The 20,849-nt window shown below is 39.6% G+C and overlaps 1 protein-coding gene across 1 annotated transcript in view; it reads right to left on the reverse strand.

Moving 5' to 3' along the window:
* Positions 1-20,849, reverse strand: part of LOC126330513 (inactive rhomboid protein 1-like) — a 786,904-nt gene that overhangs the window by 78,321 nt on the left and 687,734 nt on the right. Inside the window, exons 9-12 of the mRNA XM_049996362.1 lie at positions 19,182-19,365; positions 15,407-15,481; positions 9,833-9,996; positions 5,846-5,864 (exon numbers count right to left, since the gene is read on the reverse strand). Coding sequence (XP_049852319.1) covers positions 5,846-5,864; positions 9,833-9,996; positions 15,407-15,481; positions 19,182-19,365 — 442 coding nt within the window. The remainder of the gene's footprint in view (positions 1-5,845; positions 5,865-9,832; positions 9,997-15,406; positions 15,482-19,181; positions 19,366-20,849) is intronic.

The following is a 20,849-nucleotide window of genomic DNA, read 5'->3' on the forward strand; positions in this document are numbered from 1 at the left end:
CCACCGGTTTCGCGGGAATAGACAATGTCGCAAACTCCCGTTTTTCTGGCATTGCAGGATGCCATGACCACAGAATGGACATTCGACTGTGAAGTGCAGTGCGTTACCCTGTGTGCTACTAATACAATAGGAATGTTTGTGTCTCCGGTCTTTGCTTTTGACCGGCCAGACGACCCTAACCCACACCACAACGGGTGCTGCACACATCAGTGCGGACACCTTCTACGGCATTCTATGCTTGGCAGAATGCTCCTCCAGCACAAGATCTCAGAGACCCCTCATCCAAGTTTCTACCACACAACATGGACCATGCACCTGTCCAGTTTTGGGGTCCACAGGCATGACCATCCCCTCCTTAGAGCTCCTCGAAGGGACACTCACGTCATCTGCGCCGGGCCATGTATATGGCTACCCATCCTGCTGTTCCACACACACCTCAGGTGGCACACCTGCTATGGTTCTGCCCTGCCACTTGATGCACAGTCGCGATTTTGTGCCTCTGCTCGAGATTTCGTCTGCATCTGACATTGATCCTTCCGCACCTGCCGCGCCGTGCTCATCTTGTGGCCGTAAAGATTTCCTGCTTACAAGGACTGGATATCAAGTCTCGCCTGCACAGCTAATGGACATTCAATGCAACACATCGCCCGCCACTGAGGCACAGTTCGCATCAGTGAACACCATGCAGAATTCCTGTACGATTTGTGCCTATACTCCACCCCCGCAAGCATTGGTCCCAGGTCGTCTTACGAAGCTGCTGCCATTACAACAGGACAATCCAGTGATGTGGTTTACCTTGGTGGACAGCATGTTGGACATACACAATACTGCAGATGACAGCACTCGTTTTGTGTGTTTAGTGAACCACCTGCATGACCACCCTGATCTCACCAGTGACTTGTTGCTGAACCCACCCAAATGCAACAAATATGCCTCTGCCTGTGCATTACTCATCGAACAATTTTCTCATCCACCAGCCGACATGATTCACAACATTATTTATGACGAGACTTTAGGCAACAGAAACCCTCACAGTTGTGGCAACGCTTGCGTGCGCAGGTCAGTACCGAAATCTCGCCAAACTTAGCGCTCTGGGCATTGTGGTTGGTGAAGCTGCTGCAAGAACTACAATTACATTTGCTTCCACATAACACAGCGTTACTTGGTAATCCTGTGAATATACTCTCACTGTTGGGTGGTAGAGGCCAGGCACATGCGTATCGTGGACAACACAGCAGCCATCTAGTGGCCGAGGGCAGGCCGTCAGTAGCCTCTCCCCACCCCAACCGGGCTAGCGCCTGCCCATCCTGCCTTCCCCTCGCCTGATGCTTCGGCTGGCAGGGTGAGTACAGCTGACTCACGCATATGATTGTTCCATTCCACATATAAAAACGCCACTTGCAACTGCCGCCCGCCCTGCGCATCCCCAAATGCTACACACGGGCCGCAGTAGGTGCCATGGCTCACATGTATGTCTCTACATCTTGGATTTAGGTTTAGGCCGGTATTTTCTCATCAATACCAGAGCAGACATGAGTGTCATATCTCCCACATTTACTGTAAAGGAGACAACACAAGCCAAACTGTTTCTTCGAGCAGCAAATAAATCGCCACTTTGTGTCAACAGTTTGGCCAAGTTACCTATTGAACTCATACCTAACAAACAGTTCACTTGGACCTTCTACATGGCTGATGTAGAAGACCCAGTATTAGGCATAGACTTCCTTTTTCATTTTGGACTGTCCCAGTATTAGGCATAGACTTCCTTTTTCATTTTGGACTGTCTCCAGACCTCCACTTGGCCGCATTATTGCACCATGCCTTGTCCATTCATCTCATGTTCAGTCGCCTCCTTGCCCCCCCCCCCCCCCCCCCCCCCGCTCCCCCTCAGCTTCCCAATGATTTTGACATGGCTCTCATTGAGTGCTCTTCACTGGTGAACAGCCTCGCGATTTTAGGAACTATCAATTTCTACCATCGTAACCTGCCGATGGTGGCAGCACTTTAAACCCCTTTGACTGACGCATTGGCCGGGAAACAAACCTCGGGTAGTCGCCAAGTACAGTGGTCTGACAACATGGTGAGAACTTTCGAAGACCTTAAGTCAGCGTTAGCCACGTAGAAGGTCCTCGGCCGCTAGATGGCTGCTGTTCCATGTGTTGTCCACGATACGCATGCGCCTGGCCTCGACCACCCAACAGTGAGAGTATATTCACAGGATTACTATCCTCAGTGGAATTAGGCACTGTGCTGTGCAGGAGGTGGCGATGCCGAATAATGGTGTATGCCTGGTCTGCCAGCCATAGTTTATCCTCAAGTGACGCTGTGGTATGTGGAAGCAAATGTAATTGTAGTTCTTGCAGCAGCTTCACCAACCACAATGCCCAGAGCGCTAAGTTTGGCGAGATCTTGGTACTGACCTGCGCACGCAAGCGTTGCCACAGCTGTGAGGGTTTCTGTTGCCTAGTCTCGTCATAAATAATGATGTGAATCTCTCTCGCCCACCCTTTGGCAGATACCTGCATCTCTATTACAGCAGATGCAAATGATTTTGCAATCACTGCAGTCCTCCAACAGTGTGTCAGTGACATGACACAACCACTATGTCCCCCCCCCCCTCCCCCCCCCCCCCCCTCCCTGAAAAACTATCTACGGCTCAACATAAATTGCCAGCATTTGACAGAGACTTGCTTGCAGTTTACGAAACTGTAAAATATTTCTGCACAGACATCGAAGGAAGGAACATAACATTTTTCACAGACCCATCGCTCCCTCGAAGAGGCTTCCCGTAACCCCACAATTGACCTTCCCCCACGTAGGTTTTGGCAGATGGACTTAATTTTCCCATGCGCAACAGACATCTGTTACATCCGAGGTTCACAAAATGTGGTGGCCGACTACTTATCATGTATCACTGCCATTTCATTCCCCATTAATTTTGACGAATTGGCCAGCTTACGAGACAATGATACCAAATTGTACAACCCCCAACAGGACCCAGATACTTCTCTCCAGATTGTCTCCTGCAACCTACCGGGCTCAGTCAGGCCATTGTGGTGTGATATGTCCAGGGTCACTGCCCAGCCTATTGTTCCTCCTTCACTGCGTCGCCAAGTATTCAACATGTTACATAACCCTTTACATCCTGGTGCTGAGGCTACTACACGCATTGTTGCAGAACACTTTGTGTGGCTGGATGTGAAGAGGGATTGTTGTACTTGGGCTCATGCTTGTTTACAGTGCCAGTGCAGCAAAAACGGCAGGCACACAGAACCCTATCTAGGTTAATTGGACAGTCCGAAAGTCTGCTTCCAACATGTGCATCTGGACCTCGTCGGACAGTTACCCATGTCTGATGGTTTCAAGTATATCCTGTCTGTCATCGACTGCATTACACATTGGGTAGAGGCAATCCCCCAGCAGGACATCACAGCGGATTCTGTAGCACATGCATTCGTATCCATCTGGATAGCTCGATTCGGCTGCCCTTCATCCATCACCACCGAACAGGGAAGGCAGTTTGAATCTCTGCTGCTTAACAAACTGTGTGTACTCTGTGGGGTGGATAGATTCCGCAAAATGGTTTACCACCCACAGAGCAATGGACTGGTCAAGTAGTGGTGCAGGACTCCAAAAGTGGCCCTCACATGCCACGGCGGTGAGTGGTCCGATGTCCTTCCCTGGGTTATGTTAGGAATAGAAAGATCTTCAGGTTTCACTTGACAGAGAGACCCTAATTCTCCCAGTAGAGTTTGTAAATGATGAAGCACTCATCGACCTGTCCAACCTCCCCGCTGTAGTTGGGCATGTCCAGACACACATAGCTGCAAACTGCATGCCCCCTCCACAAGCACACACCCGTCTTTGAGTCTTTCTGCATTCAACACTGGACTCTTGCGAGTTCGTTATGTTATGGGATGACGCAGTAAAACCTACTTTGCAGCCACCTCAATCTGGCCCGCATCAAGTAGAGGCTCACACTGACAATACTATGGACTTTCTCGTCAGTGGCCATCAGTAGACAGTTTTCCTACAACACATGAAAGCAGCTTGGATGATTGAGGAATCTGTACCAGACCCTCTCGAGTTGAGTGTTCCTCCGTCAGGTGATGACTCTGATCTCACACAGACTCCCCACTCCCCTGCGCCCCACCATGATCATATGTGCACCAAGCCTACGCCTGTGGGCAGCTCAATTGTTGAGTGTGCTGATACTCTACCCTCGTTACGCTCAGGCACTGTGTGTGATAATCCACAACCTCAGGCCCAACCACATGTTGCATGTGAAATTACTCCATCGCACCCAATGACCCCACAGAGTGTTCCAGTGTTTCTACTGAACTAAGTTATTTTTCCCCACCACCTCCCATAGTGCCCCTTATGTCCACTGTCAACGAAATCTGTATCTCAATCAATACCTCAGAGTGCCCACGTGACGAGCTTTCCTTGCAGCTCCACGAGGGATCCATCTTCATCCTCCGCATAGGAGGCACTTTGCACGAGTCCACTCCGACATCACATATCACAAGAAAGTTTAAAATCAATGTGATGTAAGTCAACAGCACAGAAAGAGTTTATTAAGGAAGCTGAAGTTAATCTTTTCAAACAGAGGAGAGAATAGCAGTTTATTTCTTGTTCCAAAGAGAAAGGAAGAACAATAAAAAAAGAAGACAACTTCATGCATAAAAAGGGAATTCTTACTTATTTATGTATTAAGACCAGTGAATTAACTATATTAACTTCACAGAATTGAAAATACTTTGAAATATATTGTTGTGTGTACATTAGTGTTCCTCACACAATAAGTACTTATATTTTGCAAAGTTGTTGTTAATCTGAAAGGTAAATAAATGGTTGAACATTTAAAAAAAGTGTATAGCATGGGTTGTGAAGTTCATATATTAAATTTAAAAGGATATACTTTTAAAAGATCAATACAACTTGTTTTTCACTTCATAAATTTCTTCCCATGCAAATTATGTCATTGGAAAATAAAATGTACTGCTATTTCATAGATGACATGTACCTTCTTTCCAATAAATGTTTTATTATTGCCCACACTTCTATATATTTTACCTCTGTCACTTTGCTTCTATAGCCACTTTACACTTGTAACTTTTTGTGACTATATCTTTATTTAAAGTCAGTCGTTCTTCCTAGTTACAAGGCAATTTTTGTGTCGTCAAACCCATTGTTTAAAATTATATAAAACAACAACTACAAAACATGATGTTGGTATAAAAAATTTTAAAAATGGCAATCAGTAAACATACCCTTTTCACTTCGATCTTTTCAATGAAGTAATGAGTTACAACAGTGCAGTGCATATTTTAGCAGCAACCATACCAAGTGACTGATAGTAGAGAATAATGCATTTGACAGTAAGATGGTTGGCATTAGAAACATTAATTAAGAAATAATGTATCAAACGTAAATACAAAAGAATTGTATTGTTGGTAAAAGTCTTTCTGACAATGAATAATGTTTGTGTTTAACATTATTCAAAAAACTTGTTCATTTTAATACATAAATCTAAACTTTTTACCTCTAGTTTAGAGAATCTATCCACTGGTGTGGATGAATGAACTTGGTTACAGAGCTGTGATCACTATTCTTATAATTTGTGCAGTTCAGGAGGGATGAAACAAAGCATTGCCAAATTTTCTTTTCTCTCATCATTTTGCGTGTTAAATGGACAGTATTAAATTACATACACAAAAAATTAAGAATCAAAACTACATGCACTAAATTTTATAAAGCAATAAGCATGATAAACAAGTGAAAAGCATACATACAGCCCATGCACATAACAGATCGATGACCAATTAATGGCTTCTTAACTTACCGTAGGTCTCAGTCCCCGCACCAGTTGGTTGGAAAAAGAAAAATAGTGTACCTTATTAGATTTAAAGAAGTAACAAAACAATGAATGAACAATCACAGAAGAAAGTATCATCACAATCCTTAGCATAAAATCAAATTTATATTAATATATTATTTCAAATTTACTTCTTAGTTGAAATGTTCTCCGTTGAAATTGAGTAAACAAAATAAATGGAATTATGAGATTTAATTGGAATGATTGTAACAACATTGTAAGATTTTGTATCATGAGTTTAAGTTCAACAAACAACCACAGACTATTAAACTGAGATGATAATATGTTTTAAGTAATTTTAGTTGAATTAAATGGCTTTCTTATAATTATACATGACTGAGACACAAACAGACCATCACTTAAAATTACTGTAACTGTTTTTGCAGAGAGGTTTGTATGTTAATTGTTTACATAACTTGAATAAGAAAACTTAAGAACCCTTTCTTATTGTTTACAGCAATAAGTTCTTTCAACAAATGTGAAACTTGCTACTAAAGCTAAGTAACATGTGCTAGACATTATTACTGTACTACTACTCACATAATTCTCAGGAATTCAGATGGCCAACTGTATTGGAAAACACTGATGAACTGTGCACATTTATAATATTTAGTAAATGGGTCTCAAGTATTTTATTTGTCAGTCATGGCTAATAAAATGTAATATCCACTAACATTGCACGAGGAAGTAATTCACAGGCAGTTCTGTTGAGATTTTATACTACATACTGAAGGCCCTTAAAAAGGCATAACTATCTAGTTATAAATTATTGTTTTGTGTGGTGAGTTCTTGAAAGTATCTGAAGTGTACAATTACTTAAATATTTCTGCAGTATGTATCACTGCCATTATCAAATGAAATGCTGATGACAGAAAGACAATGAGAGTACTTTCTCATCAAGGCACCCCCATCACACAAAAATGCTAAGAACTCATAATACTCCTACAATCCTGACAAAAGATACCAATTTATTTACCATTCACTCACTTATCTCTTTCTGTATGTAATACTTTTGTGGGAAGTAAAGTGCTCATTCTTCACTAATATTTCAGTAATTCACAACCTGGAAGGTACAATTATATTTTAAACTGACAAAGGACTGAATATAGCAATCAATTATAAAAGACGTGGAACTCCTACATGTAAATTCAACACTCTCTCTCTTACACATATAGCAACTTTACATACACCATACATATAATTGCTGAAATTGACTATACAATTTTCTACCCTGTTTCCCAGTACAATAAAAGTGTGAATGTTTAATTATGAGACTTGCTTTAGATACGACACTCAGTATTATGCTAGTAAGTATCTGAAAATGTGGCTTGTTGGTTCACTGATTAAATGGAAGATTACAAACCAAACAGTCAACATTCAATCTTCAGTCAATCATAGGATTTTTTTCTGTCGCTTATCATTTCTAGCAATGAGTTATTAGTAGAAAAAATCCAAGTTGCATCATGGCTTGGAGTTCATCTTAAACTGCAGGTTCTGCTACAAATGGCTGGCTTAAGTCATTTCAAAAGTTGTGGAAAAACAAAACATACCATCTCCAATAGGACAATGCCTAGAAAAGCAATGCAGCATTCTGACCAACCTCTGGGTTAAGATAAGCTTTGCCTTAAGTACCTGCACACATACAGATGAATAAGCATGTGCAATACAGAGGGGCTTCATCAATATGGTGAAACTTGAGAAAGTACAAGATGTAAATTGCTGGTGCAAATTTATGTCACAACATGCTGATCATTGTCCACTCTACTGTTTTTATCACAGAACAGCATTTTACGCACATGATGAGCATATCTTCCAGCACACTACTATTACCACAGTGTCACAATCTCTGCAAACAAACCTCTGATGTTTCATAGGGACTTCAATTTGCTTATGGCAACACATCCATCACTAACATTCAACAATACTGATCCAATCCTAATACAAAAAAAAACCAGTAGGTATTTTAATAAGTGGAACATACACCATAACAGAAGTTCTCTTAAGGAACAGGGCACTTTAATAAAAATGATTTACATGTATTATTATCATGCAATTGCTGCAATAAATCAGCAAATTCATTCCCAGCTGGGAAATGATCATTTGATTTCACAGTTTGTTATAGTAGTTCTGAAACTGTTAGCAGAGGATTCAATCAAGGCTGCTTGTATCTAAGGAAGACAGGGCTTTGATATCCATTGAATCAGGAGTGTAAATTGTGTCATTCACATGGTGTTGAGAAAATGTTATATCTGAGAAAACCAGTAAGCATAGTCAATATTCATTCATGAATCCCACCATATTTTATTGACCAAGTCCATCTGTATGCTGAGGACTAATCTTATAGCACCCTAATTTCACAGTAACAGGGTCATTTGATGGTTGTTCCCAATAATATACATTGGTATCATGAAATATGCAAAAAGAAACTCTTACAATGTGGATTGTGGAGCTCTAATGGTGTAGCATTTATTAGGACATAATTCTTCATGCGTGAATTTTGGTCTGGAGTTTTCGTAAACAAATGATGTTGTATAACCAACCCACACTCATCTGTTTTCTGATTCATCATAGAGAGAGAGAGAGAGAGAGAGAGAGAGAGAGAGAGAGAGAGAGAGAGAGAGAGAGAGAGAAAACATCATTATACAGAATAATGAACTTCACACACACTGGATCTTACTTCCACTCAACATAATGAGATGCTGTTGGTCAATAGTGGGCAAGACAGTAGCACCACAAACCATTTCTGAAATTGTACAACCCTGTCAGCAGAGTATCCTCGTGCCCTTTACACATTCATGAACATTCATATCTGCACACAGAGGCCAATTGTTGTGGCTGTGTACTTGGACAACATTGTCACATATTGTATTGACAGCATGTGAATGCTCAGACACAGTTTTTGTTAATTTGCACTGCAGTATGCATCTCTACTTATATGATGTTCCCATGATCTTTTATGTTACTTCTTACAAATTGTCTGCCCTCTGTGGAGTACTGTGTGTGCCTTTTTTCTCCTATTTTCACATTAAGCTATAAAATGATAGCCAAGAAGGTAAATTACTTGGAGAATAAATAAATCTGTCCGGAGCTGTGTTGGCAGGTAAAAAAATCCATGTTTTCATGCAGACAGCATTAATCAACAGAAATTACTCTTTTAAATACTGTACACAAGTGAGCCCTATGCAGCATACGCAAGAGAAAATTACAAATGATATAAACTACAAAAGAATATTCATAAAATAAAATATATAGCTGTATTCTATAAAATATGTGCCTGCACTGCCCATGTATGAAATCAGTGGAGATTTTCATGTGCCAGTCATAAAAGTCCATCTTTGTTGCTAAGTGGTTGACTGCTGTGTGGAGGATCCAAGTTCAGTTCCTGTACTGCCAGGGATTTTGCCTTGGTAAGAAGGCCTGGAATGAGGTCAGCTCAGCTTCAGAACACCAACTGACGAGCTGCTTGAGTGAGAAGTAGCGGCTCTCAGATTTGGAAAGTCAACAATGGCCAGGAGAGTAGTGTGCTGACCCCATGAGCCCCCTTCATACCACATCCAAATGATGCCTTTGGCAGCCAGTCTGTACTGCATGGCCCAACAGGGCCATCAGATGGAGTTTTCAAGCTTTCAGTCATAAAAGGCACATAGTCAAGCTTGGAAATATGGTTTATCTTGCATGCATTAATAAAGATGTTTGAGAGTTAAATCATTATTGAACTTATTTTTAGGTAATAGTTCACTTTGTTTCTTCTTGTCTGGAGATCTTAGAGGAATTCCTTGAAAACTTTTCAGATTTCATTTGTCTCCAAAAGAAAACATTATGGGTGAATGAATTATTTTGACTATTTTAGGTAAATATATCTTAGACAACTACACATTCAAGCATTATACATTTTTCTTTGGGCAAATGCAGACAACAAAATGATTTTTAACTGTACATTCTTCTTGATAACTTACTGAACAGTCTGCTTGTGATGACTGAACACAACCAGAATCATCATTCCGAATGCAACAGGCTGTTTCTCTCTCCTTTTCCCTCCCCTTCTCAATTTCCTTGATAATCTTGGCATCTTTCCTCATGCAAGGTGCGAATTTTGCTCCAAGATGGATTAAATCAGCCTGTAAAATTTTAACATACTTACAAAATACCAATCCAAAAGTTATATTTATAAATAAGTCTAGTGCTAAATTCTATTCAGCACCAAGCTCCTTGTTGTTCCTAACATACATTAATGATCATTCACTTACAATGTAGGGAGGTGCAAAGGTTGTCATTATAGTAGGTAATACAGGTATTGGAATAAAATTTAGTTCTTTAGACCTCTTGCTGTTACTGGAATATTTGAAAATATTGAGAGGTAGTTTAAGCAAATGAACTGATGTAAAATTTTGATACGACCGTATACATAAAGTTTAGTTCAGCGCTTCTTACAGAGTCTGAACTATTACAATCTATAACAAACTAACTAAAATTTATTTAAACAATGAAATCCACTAAGAAGATAGGGTCTGGTTGTGGAGCTGCAAGCAGAACACAACTTTAATGTGGTCATGTAGATGTTAAGGTAGTAGTAGGATATGAATAACAGCTAATTATTATAACTAAGGAGGTTGCAAATCTTATTTTTTTTCCAAAGTCACACCTTTCCTACATTAAATTTAGTCTGTCTAATCATAAATAGTAGACAGTAAGAGGTTATTGATAGTTTCTTATGAATTCAGAGTTTAAAATTATTTAACTAACTTATTAGAATGCAGTCAGATAAATCCTTGACAACCAGTTGTTGGGGATGTTGCCTGGCTGTAGTCCTGTAAGTTATTTGACCATTCAATACACTAGGAGAAGCTGAAGTTTCGTGTTGCTCAAGATTAGTTCCCATCAGTCACCTCTGATTTTAAAAACATACTTTGATTCATCCCTTATCCCCATGAGTTCTCTTTTGTAATGGGATTCATAGAACACAATGAATGAATAAACTGTTAATAGCAAACCGTGGATGTAATGGAGACACAACTGTAGTAGGTTGCTATAAGTGATTCAAAAATGAATGAGTCCCTTCAATAATTATGTACAGAAAATTATTTTTAGGGAAATTTATATTATAGGGATAACATTTCAAAACACAGAAGGAAATTCTAAGAATCATTTATGGTGCTAGGCCTAGAACACCTTGTATAAATCTATTTAAAGGGATGAGGGTCTGATGACTATTTTACTGGCTATAATAACAGGATGCATTTTCTATAAAGTGTTCCATTATAACACAAAGGAGTCAAATACATGAATAAACATGTATTCAAGAACTTGTCAGAGTTTATAAATGTATTTTGGGTAATACAGTGACATTTATAAAGGAATAAAAGAACTTTCTGTTGACTACTTCATTTATAAAGGAGTGAGAATCTGGTAAAGGATAATTTTGTTTATGTGTGTTAAAGCATTTAAATAGCAATGAGTGGTATTATTTTATGAATGAAATATTCTTCACAATGATAAGAACAGTGCTGCTGATAGTAATCCTTTTTTATGAAGTGTCTTTCTGTCTTTTTTGGTGTTTCAGCAGTATAAATGACTAGCATTATCAGAGATTCACCAACTTCTTAATCTGAAAGCAGCAATGGAGTGCAAATCATTGATAATACAGGCAACTCACACTAGTAAAAATCAGAAACACCATTGAAAAACCACCAACTGAAGATCTTATGATAATCAACAACACATCAAGAAGTAAAGTTGTTAGACTGATCAAGTTTTAACAAATAACTGAGTTTAAATCTCAATGTCAGTTTTTCTAGGTACATGAGAATAAAATCATGTGACATTTTGTACAACTTAATTCCATTTGAAACTGTAACAAATGTAAAGCAGAACATAACTGAGTGACAATTTCTTTGAGTGTGACAGTGTGAGTGGAGGCATGAAGTATTTTTTTTAAGTAGTGCAGAAAATTTTAGACTATTCTGCATCCTCAAACATTTGCAGGGGAGTATATGATGAGAAAGTGCTAGGGTATTACTTGTGTTCCTGTGTATTAAAAGCCTCCCTTTTGATTCATAAGGCACGGAAAAGATTTCAAAGAGCACACAGGGCACTCACACATTGAAGAGTAGCATCACATGGTCTCAGAATACCTCTTCTAGGTTTAATACAATATATATTAATTCTTCAAATTGCAATATTTTACAATGCTTAAGTCTTTCTACTGTACTGCTTTAAATATAATTTACGTATCTGCATCTTTTTACACGCCAGTTACTCAATGAATATGATCCTTGTGGTTGATATGTTTATCTTTCTTTGTTCAGGATCCCGAGTATTCTACTTTATAGTTCATAGTTCTATTTTTAGAAAACCAAAGATCTCTACTTGTTTACATTTTATAAAATAGAAAGAAACTTCCACATGGGGAAAATATATTAAAAACAAAGATTTCAAGACTGGCGCTTTCCCACTTGGTAAGTCTTGAAATCTTTGTTTTTAATATGTTTACATTTTTATTCACACTTTCTGAAAAAAGTGCAGGGAAAATGTATAAAGACTTTACATTCCGACTAGAGCGTGAATATGATATCAAAATCTGATAATGAACCTTTTAATTATAGTAGAAAAGTTTTGGTAGAATGTAGATACTTTAGGAGTAAAGGAGACCACTCACTGAAAAGCAGAAGAATTGAGTTGTCAACGGCCACACACACACACACACACACACACACACACACACACACACACACACAAAAGAAAAAAGAAAAAGAAAACTTGCTAGCTTCTCAAATAAATCCTTTCTCGAGTTACAGGAAAATTACACACTTGCACACACACACACACACACACACACACACACACAAGGTATATGGAGAGAGAGCCAGGAGGCATGAAGAGGGGCTGGGGGTGGGTAGCTAGAGGCTAAGAGGAAGGCAACCAGTTTACTGGCTGGGAATGTAAGAGGGAGGGGTGGCAGGTGCATGGGCCAGGCATGTGATGGCCAGGTGTTGGAGTGCAAACTGGCTGCCTTTCTCTGAGCTGGTAGCTTCACACTGCCAACCTCTATTCCTGCCTGCCACCTCTCTCTCCTTCTATCCACCCCACATGACACAACCCACACCCCACCCCAGCCCACCTGCCGAACTGCAGTCCTGGCATTGGGCATCTAGCAGACTCTACATAGTGGCACAGGCGTGTGTGTGTGTGTGTGTGTGTGTGTGTGTGTGTGTGTGTGTGTGTGTGTGTGTGTGTAGAAGTTTCCTTCTTCATGAACTGGAGAGGGAACCACTGAAAGGAACATTCACAGAAAAGAGAAAAGAAGGAATGTAAGTCATTGACAGCTTGAAATAGGAACATAAGGGAGTGGATAGTAATAGAATTAGAACAGTTATTTTGTTTCTCTTATTATGACATTCAATCAAATGAAGCCTGGTCAGAGTGTCTACCTTTGCCTTACATGTAAAGTGGCACCACATAAGTGCATGTTTGGTGGCGCCATCTATTGGCAGAGAGACTGATGTGTGCAACCATTTAATGTTGCATAGTGCCAGTGCGGTTTCACGCTGAAGAGAAGGTGGTCACACAAGTTGTCGTCCACTACCGAACAAGCAGGTGAGTCAGCAGGAACAATGAGAAGTGATTCGATTTTTGGCCCCAGAGGAAGTTGCGAGACTGTGAAATGTGTCAACATATGAAGGCTGTGTATGGTGAGTACAGTCTGAGTCATTCCAGTTTTGTGGAATGGAACAAATGATTCCTTGAGGGGTGTGAATCACTGGAGGATGATGCTCGTTCTGGACAGGCTCATCATTCATCACACTGGAAATGGTTGCGGAAGTGAATGCTTTAGTCTTGGACAACTGCAGAATCACTGTGGGTGATATCCATTGGTGTTTGGACCTCTAAAACAAGCTACTCGTTGATATCAATTCACAAAGGACAATGAAGTGTGTGGTGGGTCCAGGCCTGGATTTGACAGCAGCCTACTAGCTTCTTCAAGGATGGAATCGACCTGCTGGTGTTGCAAAAGGCTAAATGTGCCAACAGTTTTGGCTACTGTTTTTGAGTATGTGTACTGTATATAATTCTATTTTTGAGTTAATAAAATCATTACCATTACTTTACACTAGTGACCGGGTTTCATTTGAATCCCTCCCTATACATTATGGGTTTCCTTCAGTTGCTTCCATTTCTTCCGCTCATCATAATATTTCAGTTTTGTGCATTTTATATTTAGTTTTCATGAAAGACTTTTCTATCCTGTATAATACTAGAGTCATGACTTTATTGTGATAATGTACATGCAATTTGACCTCTAAGATTTAATGAATCTCATGATTTGTTATAAATAATGCACAATTTTGTTGACTTTCACATATCTGTAGATGTGATAACATTTTATTAAACCAACATAATTACTCAGCAGATTGATTGATCTCTTCTGAGCAACAAAACTTTTATTTATCTCAGTTCTTGCTAAATGAAATTCCCTATCACAGTGAATGGAGAGCTCAGGTAAGGTATCTTGCTGCCTCAACTTTGTTCACTCATTTAATCCCACAACAGAGACACTGCTTTCAGTTACATTTGTTGAAAGGGTTCTCTGTTTTGTTAAATTATTTGGTATTATCAAAATTTAGTTTCCACTACTAATGAAGTTACTGAACATAAATACATATTTTGTTTTGATATACATTTCTGTTTATTTTTATAAGATAACAGATTAGCTCATCTGAAAATGTTAAACTGCAGCTGTGGTAACTACAATTTCAACTAACATAACTGTGCTGTGTTCATAGGTGGAGTATGGACAAGTTCATGTGTATAATAAATTATTTGTTCCCAATACTTTTGCTGCATGTCATCTTCATGAAATGTAAGTGGTCATTATATATTCATTTCACTATGGATCCTGAATTAAATTGGTTTCAGAACATATGCCAATATTGCTCAACATATTGTCAGCTCTTGTATTTAACATTATACAGGAAATTTTTGAATACCTTTACTTTACAAATACTTATAGGAAGTAGTGAATTAAGTCATCTTAAAAATACAAAATTGTAAAAAAAAGAAACCATGGTCATAGGAAAGCTTTTTGTGCCATATCTTTGAAAAATGGGCTCTGTGCCAATATTTCACTCCTAAATTCCCTAGATATTCAGATAACTCTCTTCTTATTAGAATTTTATTTGTTTAATTGAAGTTATTCAAACAGTAAGTAAGTACTATTTTGCAATGGTAGTGATGTGGCTAAGCACATATTCATTTAGTGAAGTAAAGTACTGTACTTGCAATTTGTTTAGTTGCATTCTATATGACACAGCGGCAGGAACTCTGAATTTCATAGCAAAATTGTGACACATCAGTGATTCGAAATTGCACCAATGCAAGCAAATAAACAGTGTGGGCTATGAACATTAACAACTTTACAAAATTTCATTTGCCATTAGTGCCTATATCTATATAATGAATTAACAATATCCTGAATATTTTAGGGAACATACTCTGAAACTGACTTAGCTCTACCATCCTTTTGTAACTTACTGCTCTTGGCCCTATCCAGAAGTTAGCTGGTTCCTGGTAATCCACTTGTTGAAGAGACAGACTTGTTACCAGTACCTGAAACAAATAAGATAAAGAAGTAGAAGTTTTAACAGCTCAAACAAAAATCACTTCATTTATGATAGATATAATATTGTGACAAAATAATTATGACATTATGACAAAATAGTTATGATTATACGAAACAATGATCCCTTGAGATGTCAAAAATATCTGTGGTCCTGTGCACTGAATCACACAATGTGATATGCTGGGTAGGCTGTAAAAGAGGGCATTACACTAGGCAGTGTAGGAAGAATGCTTGGTTAAGATGCTGCAGCCCATGGGTACAAGCCTGTGGGTACTAGCCTGTGTGTGTGTGTGTGGGGGGGGGGGGGAGTGTCTGTCGTCTAGTTTTGATGAAGACCTTACTGGCTGAAAGCTTTATTTGTGAGTCTTTTTGTCGTGCCTATCTGCGACTCAGCATCTCCACTATATGGTGAGTAGCAACTTTCCTTTTCGTAATATTGAAACAATTGTTTAAGGGACATAGGTTGTAGCTGGAAAAGCACCTGAGTTTAAGTAAATATATCGGTGGTATCACAGAGCACATGAAACATGTTATGCTGAACAGATCTCTCAGGCATGAGAGGTGAAGTTTAGGGTCAAGCAATCGTTCTCCGGACATTATTATAGGAAATGTGTCTTTATAATGAATTCTCTCTTTAGTAAATAGTGCATGCTATGATCGTCTTTATGAACTTGTGTAATTATTTCTCAAAACATGATGATGAGGCACAATAGGTCATTAGGATAGTCCGTTGTTGTGACAGTGCCACGACATTTAACAGTGCCGCCACAACAGTATGCGCAAACGGCGATAGAGGCGCTCCACAACTCGGCTGAGCGCGGGAGCGCCACCTAGCTACGAACAGTGCCGGCCGCATGTCACGGCACGGCAGTTGAATAAGAGATACTGAGTTGTTATAATGTAACCAGCTATTGTTTCTAAGTGAGTGTGTTTGAATATCCATGCAATTATTGGTGATTAAAGGTTATAACATGCGTAATGTGAAGTATGGGAGAAGTAGGATGATAATGAGTAGTATGTTGTTAAGGCTAAGTACAGAGTCAAGGAAGATAATACTGGGAACAGGTTTTGTATATAATGTTCATATTGTCAGTGGGATTACTGTTGTAGGATATCTCCCGCATTCCCACACCCTTATACCTATGAGTTGTTTGACACAGCTACCAACATAGACTGGCGATTGTGATGATGACAAGGCTTTAAGGATGGATGATAGCAAGGGCTTTAAAGCTCATAATAAAAAGTAATGAGATGAGTGTAGAGCAATATCATAAAATGACTAAAATAAGAACTGCGGATAAAACCATAAAGAAAATCCGGATTAACCTTAACACATTCTCTGGCATACAAGATAATGAAAATGACATTATCAAATCTCACACAATGCAAAAAGGGAAAAAGTGGTGGAAAGTATTAAAAGAAGTCAGTGGACAACTGCAGCTGGATGATCACTGGAAGAAAAGGGTAGATCATTTACATATATTGTAAACAGCCCTCTTGATGTAATGTAGAAACTACTTCTACCTCCATAATTTCATCCCATTAAGAATAATGTACTGAGTCCTATCTCTTAGAAAGCTCTGAATCCAGTTGTAAATCTGGCCTGGTGCACAGTAAGCTCGTATTTTGTTCACTAAACAAAAGTGCAGAAATATATTAAATGCTTTCCAGATGTCAAGGAACAAGGTGTGAACTTAAATGCCTCTGTGTATAGTTCTCTCAATTTTATGGAGAAACAGAGTGAGCTGATTTTGCAAGATCTCTGTTTACAGAACCCAAGTTGGTTTTGTAGAGCAGTTTTTTAATTCTTCAGAAATGACACAATGTATAACCACAGAATACGTTCCAAAATTCAACAGAATGAAATCATTGATAAAGGCCCATAATTATGTGCATTGTTTCACTGACATTTCTTGAAAATGGGAATGACTTGTGTCTTTTTTCCAATTGCTTGGTACCCTACATTCTTGGTAGTGGGAGTGCAGAAGAAGTGTGAGATGTGAGGGTGAGTCAGCAGGAACAATGAGGTGGAGGGAAGGGGTGGGTGAAGATGCTGAGCTAGCTGTGGAAGCATGCAAGAACATTGTCGGGACAAGAAAGGCTGCTAGGTGCAGCATTGTGAGGCTAAACTTGGAGGGTGGGGGTGGGGGAGGAGCAAAGGGGAGAGGAGAGAAGCAGAGAAGGGGAAAGCACTATGCAGATGTGCTTTCAGGATAGAAGGCACATGTAAAGCTGGAACAAGAGTAGGGAAGGGGTAGGCCAATGGAGGACAGGAAGAGAATATGTTTTATCTGAGGAAGAGTTCTCAACTATGTAGTTATGCTATTGGTGGAAAGATTCCGTGAACCCCAACCTATGCATATCCTTGTCTGTCCCTATTTAATCTCTGATCCCATCCCCTTACCAAATGGCTCACAGTCCAGCAACAGACCTAAGTGTAAGACCAGTCCCATACATCCTACCACTACTACCTACTCAAGTCCTATCACAGCCATCTCCAACTGCATCAAAGGCAGGGCCATATTTGAACGTAGCCATGTGACCTACCAACTTAGCAATAATCATTGTGCTGCATTCTACATGTGACCTACCAACTTAGCAATAATCATTGTGCTGCATTCTACCTGGGCATAGCCACCAACAAGTTGTCTGTCCATGATAATGCCAAACTGTGGTAAGAGACACCTGGACCATCTAGTTGTTGAGCCTGCCATCCAACACGATATCCTTGACCTCAAGACTGCTTCACAAACTGTGCCATTTGAATTCTTCCTACCAACACGAGTTTTTCTGGATAATGAAGGTGGGAATTATCACTGCAATATATCCCTCATTACCTAAACCCCTCTTGCCTCAACCTTCACTACTCCCTGTCCTCCAGCTGCCTATTCCCTTCTCTACTCCCACTTCTACTTTACAATGGATTTCTATCTGGCCAGTGCATCTGCATAGTCTTTTCCCCTTCTCTACTTCTCTCCTGTGCCATTTGTCCCCCTCCCTCCCCCCCTCCCCCCCCCTCCAGCACTTGAATCTTTCCCAACACCTACCCCTGTATCCCTGTTCCTCTCAATTCACAGCTCTTCTGTACTATTTATCCCATCAAAGGCTTCAGTTGTAGTAGGGCCTTAGTGCCCAGAGATGATAGTGGTTATGTGTGAGAGTTATGCACCAGTGAAACTGTGTGTGATTTGTTTTGTTTGTGTCCGATAAAGCACTTATAAAAATAGCTGATAATATCTAGAAATCTTTTTCCAATGAACATGTCTACCACAGAATGCTGCCTCTGTGCGGTAAGCAACACTCTATACTTTTCTTATTGTTATTTCATACCAGTGTTTCTATTGATGGATGCACCATTAATTAACTGTATATGCTTTTCTCTTTGAGAAGGCCTGGGCCAAATTATGAAGACCTCTCCCTCAAACCTAACATATGTATTTTAACCATAAATAGCTTTTCAAAGTTGCACTTGTTTCATGGTGGTCTTGAAGGCATGGCAGTAAATTTTAACAATGTCTGATTACAATTCTACTGTCTTTCTTTAATTTACCAAAGACAGTAATTACCACTGTTGACAAATTTATGATGAAATTATAGTACTTAATTCAGAATCAGTAGTAACTAATTTAGATTTTGAATCTAGGGTGTTGAATGCATACAGATTTAAACTTGATTTTGCAACCGTACCTGGCCTGACCTGTGATTCAGATCTATACCAACAGGTCCCAGTCCATAGCAGGCTATTGATATGATGAGAATGAGAACCTGAACTGTTGTTACCCAGTATGTAAAAAAGGGACGGTGGTCCTCTGTGTCATCCAGGTGTTCCTTGAAGTCTATTCTTTTAGAATATGCTTGTCTCATGGATTGCCTGAAACAAAGATATGTGTTTATAAGATTAAACTTAATTTGGTACATCTACGATAGAAGAAAAGACCTAGTAATGTTAATAAAAACTGGATGATGACTGCTAAATATTAGTATAGTAAAAAGGAGAAAACTGTGTGTTTTCTAAGTATCAGTAATTTGAAGTTTGCTTATAAAATTATTCTTTAAGTAACAAAATGAAAACTGGAAACTCAATACACACAATTACTAATTCAGATCATGGAAAACATTTTTAAAAGTAAGAATTTTATCCATCATAGATGTGCAACATTACAACTGTAGTGAATAAAGGTTTCCAGAAATAACTGCAACCAGAATAATAAAAGGTAAATCATTGCACTTAACTATGGAAACCTTCATTTTTAAAAGTAGCTATGAGTGTCTTCTTTCATGTTCTGTCTTGTGTATTGGGCCACTTATTTGTTCTCAAAATGAAGGTCTTTCAGTTGGGGTTTTATTTTTTTAAATTTATATATTAAAAACACAGATTCCAAGACTTACCAAGCGGGAAAGCGCTGGTAGACAGGCACAATAAAATAACACACAAACACACACACAAAATTTCGAGCTTTCGCAACCGACAGCTGCTTCGTCAAGAAAGAGGAAAGGAAAAGGAAAGATGAAAGGATGTGAGTTTTAAGGGAGAGGGTAAGGAGTCATTCCAATCCCGGGAGCGGAAAGACTTACCTTAGGGGGTAAAAAGGATAGGTATATACTCGCGCACACACACACACACACACACACACACACACACACACACACACACACACACACACACACACACGCATATCCATCCATACATATACAGACACCAGCAGACATATTTAAAGGTAAAGAGTATGGGCAGAGATATAAATCCTACCCCGAAATGAGATCCATCCTTCATGAAATCCTCCCCACTCCACCAAGAGTGTCTTTCCACCGTCCACCTAACCTTCGTAACCTCTTGGTTCATCCCTATGAAATCCCCAAACCACCTTCCCTACCCTCTGGCTCCTACCCTTGTGACCACCCCTCGTGTAAAACCTGTCCTAAGCACACTCCCACCACCACCTACTCCAGTCCTGTAACCCGGAAGATGTACACGATCAAAGGCAGAGCCACGAGTGAAAGTACCCACGTGATTTACCAAATGACCTGCCTACACTGTGACACTTTCTATGTGGGAATGACCAGCAACAAACTGTCCATTCGCATGAATGGACACAGGCAGACAGTGTTTGTTGGTAATGAGGATCACCCTGTGGCTAAACATGCCTTGGTACACGGCCAGCACATTTGGTACAGTGTTACACCGTCCGGATTATCTGGATACTTCCCACCAACACCAAACTATCCGAACTCCGGAGATGGGAACTTGCCCTTCAATATATCCTCTCTTCACGTTATCCACCAGGCCTCAATCTCCGCTAATTTCAAGTTGCCGCCACTCATACCTCACCTGTCATTCAACATCATCTTTGCGTC

Source organism: Schistocerca gregaria, chromosome 2 (assembly GCF_023897955.1).
Source record: "Schistocerca gregaria isolate iqSchGreg1 chromosome 2, iqSchGreg1.2, whole genome shotgun sequence".
In the NCBI taxonomy this organism is placed as follows: Eukaryota; Metazoa; Arthropoda; class Insecta; order Orthoptera; family Acrididae; genus Schistocerca; species Schistocerca gregaria.